Source organism: Sylvia atricapilla, chromosome 8 (genome assembly GCF_009819655.1).
Source record: "Sylvia atricapilla isolate bSylAtr1 chromosome 8, bSylAtr1.pri, whole genome shotgun sequence".
Classification (NCBI taxonomy): Eukaryota; Metazoa; Chordata; class Aves; order Passeriformes; family Sylviidae; genus Sylvia; species Sylvia atricapilla.
In genome coordinates, this window is record NC_089147.1 from 4,751,030 (window position 1) to 4,758,922 (window position 7,893).

The 7,893-nt window shown below is 48.1% G+C and overlaps 1 protein-coding gene across 1 annotated transcript in view; it reads right to left on the reverse strand.

The window, feature by feature from the left end:
* TACC2 (transforming acidic coiled-coil containing protein 2) overlaps positions 1-7,471 on the reverse strand; it is a 95,148-nt gene extending 87,677 nt beyond the window's left edge. The window contains 21 exon segments of the mRNA XM_066323467.1: positions 928-930; positions 2,335-2,556; positions 2,558-2,993; positions 2,996-3,042; positions 3,044-3,484; positions 3,486-3,537; positions 3,540-3,953; positions 3,956-4,135; positions 4,138-4,200; positions 4,203-4,435; positions 4,437-4,653; positions 4,656-4,685; positions 4,688-4,909; positions 4,912-4,968; positions 4,971-5,720; positions 5,723-5,967; positions 5,969-6,518; positions 6,521-6,961; positions 6,964-6,993; positions 6,996-7,096; positions 7,098-7,471. Of these exon segments, the coding sequence (XP_066179564.1) occupies positions 928-930; positions 2,335-2,556; positions 2,558-2,993; positions 2,996-3,042; positions 3,044-3,484; positions 3,486-3,537; positions 3,540-3,953; positions 3,956-4,135; positions 4,138-4,200; positions 4,203-4,435; positions 4,437-4,653; positions 4,656-4,685; positions 4,688-4,909; positions 4,912-4,968; positions 4,971-5,720; positions 5,723-5,967; positions 5,969-6,518; positions 6,521-6,961; positions 6,964-6,993; positions 6,996-7,096; positions 7,098-7,453 (5,090 nt within the window). The 5' untranslated portion in view covers positions 7,454-7,471.
* Between the last annotated feature and the right edge of the window lie 422 nt (positions 7,472-7,893).

A 7,893-nucleotide genomic window follows, 5' to 3' on the forward strand; every position in this document is an offset into this window, starting at 1 on the left:
TGCTTGGATTCACTGTTCATCTCAGGACCTATGCTCCTCCCAGGGCATAGCCACAAAGGGAAGAAATTCCTCTATTTCCCCTCCAGGAAGAAATCCCAACAGGAATTTAAGAGTCGGATCACACAACTTTCCCCCCTCGTGCACAGTTCAGTGGGGTTTCAACATAAGGGATCTTGTGAGAGAGGGAGTTATACAGAAGCAGTGGAAGGGGAAGAAAACAAAGCTGGAATAATTCAGAACCTTCTCCTCCTCAGTAAGAAGGTTCTGAAGGGTTCCCAGAACCATCTCCTTCTCCTAAACATAATTTACTTCTTATTGGTATTGATATTTGAGAGCTGGGGGAGGAACCTTTCTCCCTGGAGTTTTTATCAGCTCCATATCCTCACAGACAGCTCTTAGAAAGGTGCACCCATTTTGTGAGGCTGTAGTAGTTTATCCTCTGGAAGGATGACAGGGCAAGAAACCACTGCAAAGCACTCAAGGGTTTGTGGCTGACACACAGAGCATATGGGACACACCTTGAAATTTCATGCTACAAACCAACTCAGTTTTAATCTCAGAGGAAAACTGGATTGATCAGTGCATTGGACCTGATGGAGACAGACCAGCCAGCTCAGCTAATGCTCTCTGCTTCTTGTTTTTTGTGATATAAATGCATATTGCTCTAAACCCAAGCCTGACCAGAGCAGAGGCTCCTCTGAGAGCCCCTAGTGTTTCAGCCTTTTGGACAGCCTCAGTCCAAAGTGAGCAGCTGCCTGTTGATGCAAACCCTCACGCTGGAAAAACAGGTGATAATGAATTCTTGAAGCATATGCAAGCATTAAGCAACTACTCCGTGAATTGTCAGCAGCTGTTTCAAGAGCCCTGCCCTTTGCCACAGGTATTTATTTCAAGTATGATACCCACCCTGATGTGAAACACATGCACAGACTTATGCAGTGCCCAGAGTCCCCTGTGGCTCCTGAGCCAGCCCAGCAATTTGTTTGGGAATTTCAGACCTACCCCCTGTGAAGCTTCTCATCCTATAAAGGAGCAACCCAAAAAGAAAGGACCTCAAATAACAGGGTCTGATTTCCTTGTCATTTTATACACAGATCCTTCAAGGGAAAGTCATAGAGCTGTCCTGGTTTCCAACACTCCTAATATTTTTCTAATATCCATTCTGCTCACGCAATTAGATGACATTCAGCCTCCATCCCAGCCTCACATACAGCAGGCAGAACTCCCCCACTCCTCACCACAACTGAACCATTCCAGGTATCTTCATTTACAATATGATTTTATTACCTCAGCCTTGAAGGAATGTGGCACTGGAACATTGCTCCTCATTGGTCAGTTAGTGCCAAAAATCTATGTTTTTGGGATTCCTTAGAAGGATTCCACCTCTGCAGACCATTCACTGGCACTGTCTGATATAGTTTAGCTTTTCCCTGTAGCCCTGTGCTCTGCTGTTGTCTCAGCCATCGCTGCCTCCTCTGTGCAGAAAAGAGAGGGACATTGTGCAAGGAAGTTCTGAGGTTACAGAGGAAGCAGTGACATGGTCAGATAAAGGTAAATCACCTGTTCTGAGATCATAGTTATCCTGAATTAACTGCATAGCAACTAGGAGTTCAAACAGCAAAGCAGAAGCTCATTAAAAAAAGAATAAAAAAAAAAGTCTTAACTTTATTAAAGCAGTTACTGCTAGGTTTGGAAAATAAAAATAAATAAAACCAAAAAAGCAACTCTGAGGCTCCACAAGTCCTGGCTCAGAAGAATTCACATCTGAAACAACTCCATGTCATTAGAAGCACTGAATAACACGGTGATCAAAGGCACTGTCAGTGCAATTATATTGTACAGGAGGATAAGAGGGAGGCCCAGACAACTAACTGTGAGTAATTGGGTTACTCTGTAGGCTTGTTTTTAAACACTGCACTACACCGTGTGAATGCTGCAGGTCTCATTTAACTGGGTCACCAAAACTGAGGCAAAAGTCTCCTAACTTAAGGCTAGGAAGTGCAATTGTATGCCTAACTTCAGGCTAATGAGGTGAGAACACTGGGAAGCGTAAGCAGATCCACACAGGTGAGGGCAGGGATCTGGCCCAGCAGATGGAACAGCTCAGAACTGTGCTCCTCAGCTTTCAGGACCTCTCTGTCCTTACAAAGATTTTTTTTTTCTCTCATGTAATCCACATTTAGAAGCAACATATATTTAAGATAAAGTTAAGAACAGAGTAAGTGACGTGCCCTCCCAAACTGCCCAGACAACGGGCACCTGCCTGGAAAATTGCACCCCTCTCCAGCCCTGGGCTCCTGCCAACCATTTCACGTAGTAATTCAAAGTAAATACCTTTCAGTGGGTAATCCTGCCACAGCCATGGCTTGAAGTTCACTGAGGTCAAGGTTCTTAGGCTCAGTTAATGCAAGCAGTGATAGCTTTCCTCTGGCATCGTGGAGGGAGCTTTCCTCTTCTGAATTCTTCTTGCTTGGCTGATTTTCAGCAGCAGTGAGACCTGCACGTGCAGAATGCTCACCCTGCTCCAGCACAGGGAGAGCTGGAGAGTGATTTTGTCAGGTCTGCCTCCTGCTCTTCAGTGCTGGCGTTTATAGCTGATTCTCCCTCAGCAGTGACTAACATCCTTGCAGTACCAGTTTCAGGGATGTCTCCACTTTTTTCATCACCTGTCCTTGCTGTGCTTAACACTGTGTCACTGTTCTCTTTCACGTCTCCCTCAGCTGTCCTGCCAGATTCTAGTTTACAGTCAGTTTGCAAGCAATCATCCTGGCTTACTTCAGTTTTTAAGTAATCTATTAACCCATGCATGGTCACTTTCTGTTCTTGCTGTGAATCTCGAGAATTCCCCGATGTTTCCGAGCGTTTCCTATTTACTGCTTCGTCCTGTGTCATCTGCAGGTCACTCCGAGACTTGATGCCATGCACAAAATTGCTGTGAGTGTTTGCCTCCTGCTTTTCCTCGGGTGGCACACTGAAATTGTCTGGCAGTTTTCGTGGTTGTAAGATCCTGGGACAAGAGTTGAAGCTGCCATGTCAGAGATGCTTGGCAAGGTCTGCATCACCCTGCTCACTTCTCTCCTGTTCATCTGGCTTAGGATCCCGGCACTGTGCAGTAGGAAACTCACATCCTCTTCGAGGAACTGGTTCTGCATTGCACTCTGGAATAAAGTTATTTCCCTCTGTGGCAGCAGCATCTTCCACGTCCCTCCCCTGTTCATCACCTGCAGAGACAACAGCTCTGGTGGGTCGCTGCTGGCTGCCGGAGCACGCAGGGGAGTTCTCAGCTGCTGCCCCATCAAATGAAGCTGCTCCTTGCTGCTTTATCTCTAAGCTTATTAGCGCTGCAGGATCAGTGCCACCAGCACACACTCCTTCCTCTCTTTCCATCTCACTGCCCTCAGTGGGTTTGCCTGGATTTTGCAGATTTTCCAGAGCTCGTTCAGCAGATGGAGTGCCATCCAAGCTAGGGACCTCTTCTAAACAGAGGGGGCTGCCTGCTTTCCTCAGTGTCCTGGAGACTTGCTGGTGGCAGCTCGCCACTGTGTTTTCCTGTTGCAGAGATTTGCCCTCGGCAGCTTTGCAGGAAATCTCAGTAGCTAAAGACACCTCTTGCCCCTCTGCTTCTGAGGCGCCCTCGGGAGCTCCTTTGACCACCTCGTTTGGTTCTGAAAAGTTCTCAGCACCACAGAGTTCTGCTGTGTCCTTGGCAGCTGGACTCTGCTTGAAGCCTGCATGGTTTTCAGCTAGACGCTGGGGTAATTCAGCACTCAGTGTGCTGTGGACAGTTTTTTTAAAAATCTGGCTGATGTGCTCCCTGAAGTCTGGGATGCTGGAGCCAATGTCCAGAGAGCTGCAAGTCAGAGCCTCATGCTCCCTTCCAGAGTTCTCTGCAGACTGCTCAGAGACACTGATGTCTGCCCTGGTTATGTTATTATTCTGTTTTGAAAGCTCCCCATTTTTTCTGAATTCCCAGGTTTCTCTAAGATCTTACTGTACTTGTCATCTACGCAGATATTGGTTGCAATTTCCTCATTACAGCCTTCTCGTGATGATGAAAGGCTCAGCAGCTTCCCTTCTGGAGTAGGGAGTGCTAACAGAGACTCTGCTGAACTGTCACTTTGCTGTTCTTTGAAGTTGGCTCACTTTTTGTTTTTTTGGATTTAATTGCAGAGATCTCTTTCTTCAGCTTCTCACAATTGAATGTGATAAGTTTCCAGTTCTCTGCCCTACATTCAAAGTCTCTGACAGGGCAAAAATTCTGTCTCCAGCACCCTGAAAACTTTGGTCTGGACAGTCTTTTTCACTCACACACATATTGCCTGCAGAGCTCTCTTCTGAATTTGCTGCTTTACCCGTGCTTACCCTGGGTGAGGGGCCTAAGGGTGCTGACACCTGAGGACCTGGGGGACCCTGCAAATTGGAGTTTCCTTCTAAGATTTTGGGATGCTACAACTTCCTGCTCATTATTTAGGGATTCCCCCCCAGTGCCCCTGTCCGTGTTGTTTCCAGGTTGCTGGCTGGGATGGCTGAGTGCAGAAATTGTAAAATCTGCTTGACAATAACCAGGCTGCTCTGTTGCATTTCGAATGCAGCTGGATTTAAGTGAGTTATCAGTGGGCATTTCTTCCCTGTGTGCCTGTAATGGTGAAGGGATCCTTGTGCCCCTGGACTTGTATCAGGCTTTTATTGCTTGTTTCTGGGACAGAAGCACTGTCCTCACAACTCATATCCACGTTTCCATCTTCCCGGATGATTCCTCCATCAGCAGTCGGGATATTTTCTGAGTTTTTCGTCATTAATGGCATTTTCCTTTGCATTTCTGGACGAGATATTCGGGGATCATTTTTCTCAGAAGTATGTGCTATTTCTGTATCTCTTGGCAAAGCCTGTGACATGTTAGTGGCACTGCTGAGTCCTGTGTCCCTGCAGGAGTGTTTACAGCAGCAGCAGCAGCAGAGCTTTCACCAAATTATCCTCTCTCCTGCACACACTGCCTGGCTGCTCATTCTTTTCAAGTTCTCGACAAAACGTGTCTCTCTGACATGCTGCTTCATGCTGCCTTGCTGAGATCAAAGAATTATCACCCTGCTCGGGCTTGCTGGGGTTTTGCTGACTGCAGCACTTCTCTTCTGCCTTCAGATGGGTTTTGTTTTGCTCGCTGCAATCTCGCAAACTAAGTGCCGTCACACCAGAAGCGTTCTGCCCGTGTTTGCTCCCGTCCTCAGCGCTGCTGTCATCCTTGTCCTCTTCTTGTGGCCTGTCAGAGCCACACTGGGGCGGTGCTGGCACAGAGGATGGTTTGTCAGGGTTGTTGGAAAGGTGCAGAGGTATTTGTGGTAAGTTGCTGTGATTATCTCTGTCCAGAGGCTCAGGTTGTGGTGCCCTTCCTTTGTGCTGCTGCTCATCTGCTCTCCTGACAGCTGTCAGGCTGCTCTGGGGCTCCTGCTGGTCAAGAGCTGTATTTGAGCTCCAGCCACTGCCACCAGCAGCACACAGTGACTGCTCTGCTTGGGGAAGAGCTGCTGGAACACCTTTATTTTCCTGCCCCTCTCCGATACTGCACTCCAGGACCTCTGGAGAGCTGCATGTGCCCCTCTCAGGGGAGCAGCTGTCTGCAGTGATGTGGCTGTCACCCCTTTCCTCCATGTGAACTTGGTGATCAGTAAGTCCTGAAGTGCTGACTGCAGTTTTGGGGGGTTCTGAATGAGCCATCTGTGTTTTCTGTGACTTTCTGCAGCCACTTGCTCCAGCTGAGCTTGCACATCCAATTTACATTTACTTTTCTGAGCCAAATCTTCATCCTCCACAGAACTTTTCTCTGCAGTTTGATGCTTCTCTTGTCGAGCATCCTCATTTTGATTTCCATCCCCAGCACTGCTGTGTGCAGCTGCAGGTTCCTGCTCTGGATCTCTGTGAGGTGCTTTGGGGATGGGACTGTTCTGTTCTTTGGTTTCCAGAGCCTGTGACCTCCTTGGTTTGTCCCATAGTCCCTGACAACTCACTTAAGGCCTGGAGATCGAGTTTTAATTCAGGCATTTTTGCACTTTCTCCCGACTTGCTGGAGCTCTCAGGCTTCTCTTGACTCTCAGCTTTGCATTCAGAGTCCAGCACAGTTTCTCTAACAAAAGCCTTTTCCCAGGACTCAACCTGCTTACTCTGCTTAATATGATTGTTCCCAGGGTGGAGGAGCAGTGAACTGTGTGCACCATCCAAACAAACCTTTTCAGTGCTGTCACAGCCTGACTGGTCCCAAGTTTTGCCTTCTGCCTCAGTGTGAAACCAATCAAAACTCCGGGGGCATTCCTCCCTTGCCAACTTCTCCAGGCCATCTGGGGCAGCTGTTTTCTCTTTGCTCTTTTCTTGTTCAGGTTCACAACCACCAGACTGGGAATTGTCTTGGGGTGATTTAAAGTTACTGTCTAAATTCAGAGGCTTTCCCCCACCTTCTTCTCCCAGGTCACCTGTTGAAGGGTTTTCAAAAAAAGTGAATTTTTCAGGACCGTGTTCCAAGTGGGTTTTTCCATATCCTGGTGGTAGCTACTAACAGAGCTCAGAAATTGTCTTCCTGCCTCACTCGAGCCCTCAGGTAATTCACTGGTTTCTGACACTTGTGCATCCTCTGTTTTGATTCCATTTTTTCTTGCTGTTACATCCGCCCCCGTTTCTTTTTGATACAGCTCTGTGGATCTGCTCAAAGAAGTACTTAATGCATATTCCTCCAATAATCTTTTATCTCCCACTGAATTTTCCTTGGTGGGACTGATAATGCTTTCTGTTTCAGAAAGTGTGGTGCTTTCTCTAGACACATCATCAGCTTTTATAATTTCGTTGCTATTGGCTTCTTTTGGGCTTTCAGTTGTGACAGCTGATTTTTCTTCTTCCTCTCTCTCAAATGATAAAGGCACACTGAAATGCTCGGCACTAACAAGCTCATCCTCCTTTTGAAGCTCTCTTTGAAAAGGGGTTTGTTTTTTTCAGAGGCTGTTTTCACTGCTCCCTCCTCGCTGGATATTGAGAGCCATTTCCAGGCACATTTTCCCTCGAAGGCTCTTCAGGCTTTGGTACCAGGAAGGGATTTTGAGGACTAGAAGGCAACTGACATTAAAGCACAGAGTTCTGATTGCTTCCTTTTGCTTCCAGATAGAGCTGGATTTGCCTCATTCCCTGTAGCTGTTGTTTCAGCCCCCATCTGTAGATGACAGACCTCAGCGAAGCCCTGAGCATCCACAACTGCTCCAAATTTTTCACTGTCTGAGCCTCCTGTTGCTGGATAATTTGGGATTAAGGTTTCCTTTTCCATTAGCAGACCCTCTCCACCATCTGTGTTCTGTCTACCTTGCTGCATTGCTGCCTGCAGCTGACCTACTTCCCAAACTCCTGGCTCCTCCTGGCCACTCAACCGACCTGCTGCTGCTTCACCCCGGGGAAAGCTGCTGGCTTGGGGCTCCCTCATGCCATGGGGCTGCTCATCCTGCAGGGTCCATCCCAGTTCACCCCAGCTCCTCTGTGCGGCTCCTTGCGTTCCTGAGGATGCAGGGAGTGGCGTTTTGGGCTCATTCTGCACGGGTTTGGTGAAGGCAGCAGTATTGTGCGCTAATCCCTGTCCTCGGTCGCTCCCCGCACCTGGCTGTGCTCTGTCGCAGTCCCGGGTAATGTGTGATTTGTCACCGCTGCCTGTGACAGGTTCTTTGGCACGGTGTGTGACGGGCAGGCTTCTCTCCCGTGTTTCGGCAGAGAAATCCGAGTGTGTCTGTCCTCCCGGCTCCTGCACGGCAGCGTTCTGTCCCGTCCCCTCTGGAGACACCGGGCTGCGATTTGCGCTGCTGATGCCTTCATTACCGATGCTGCCAACAACGGAAACGTTTTATTTGTTTCATGTCAATAAAGAAGCAA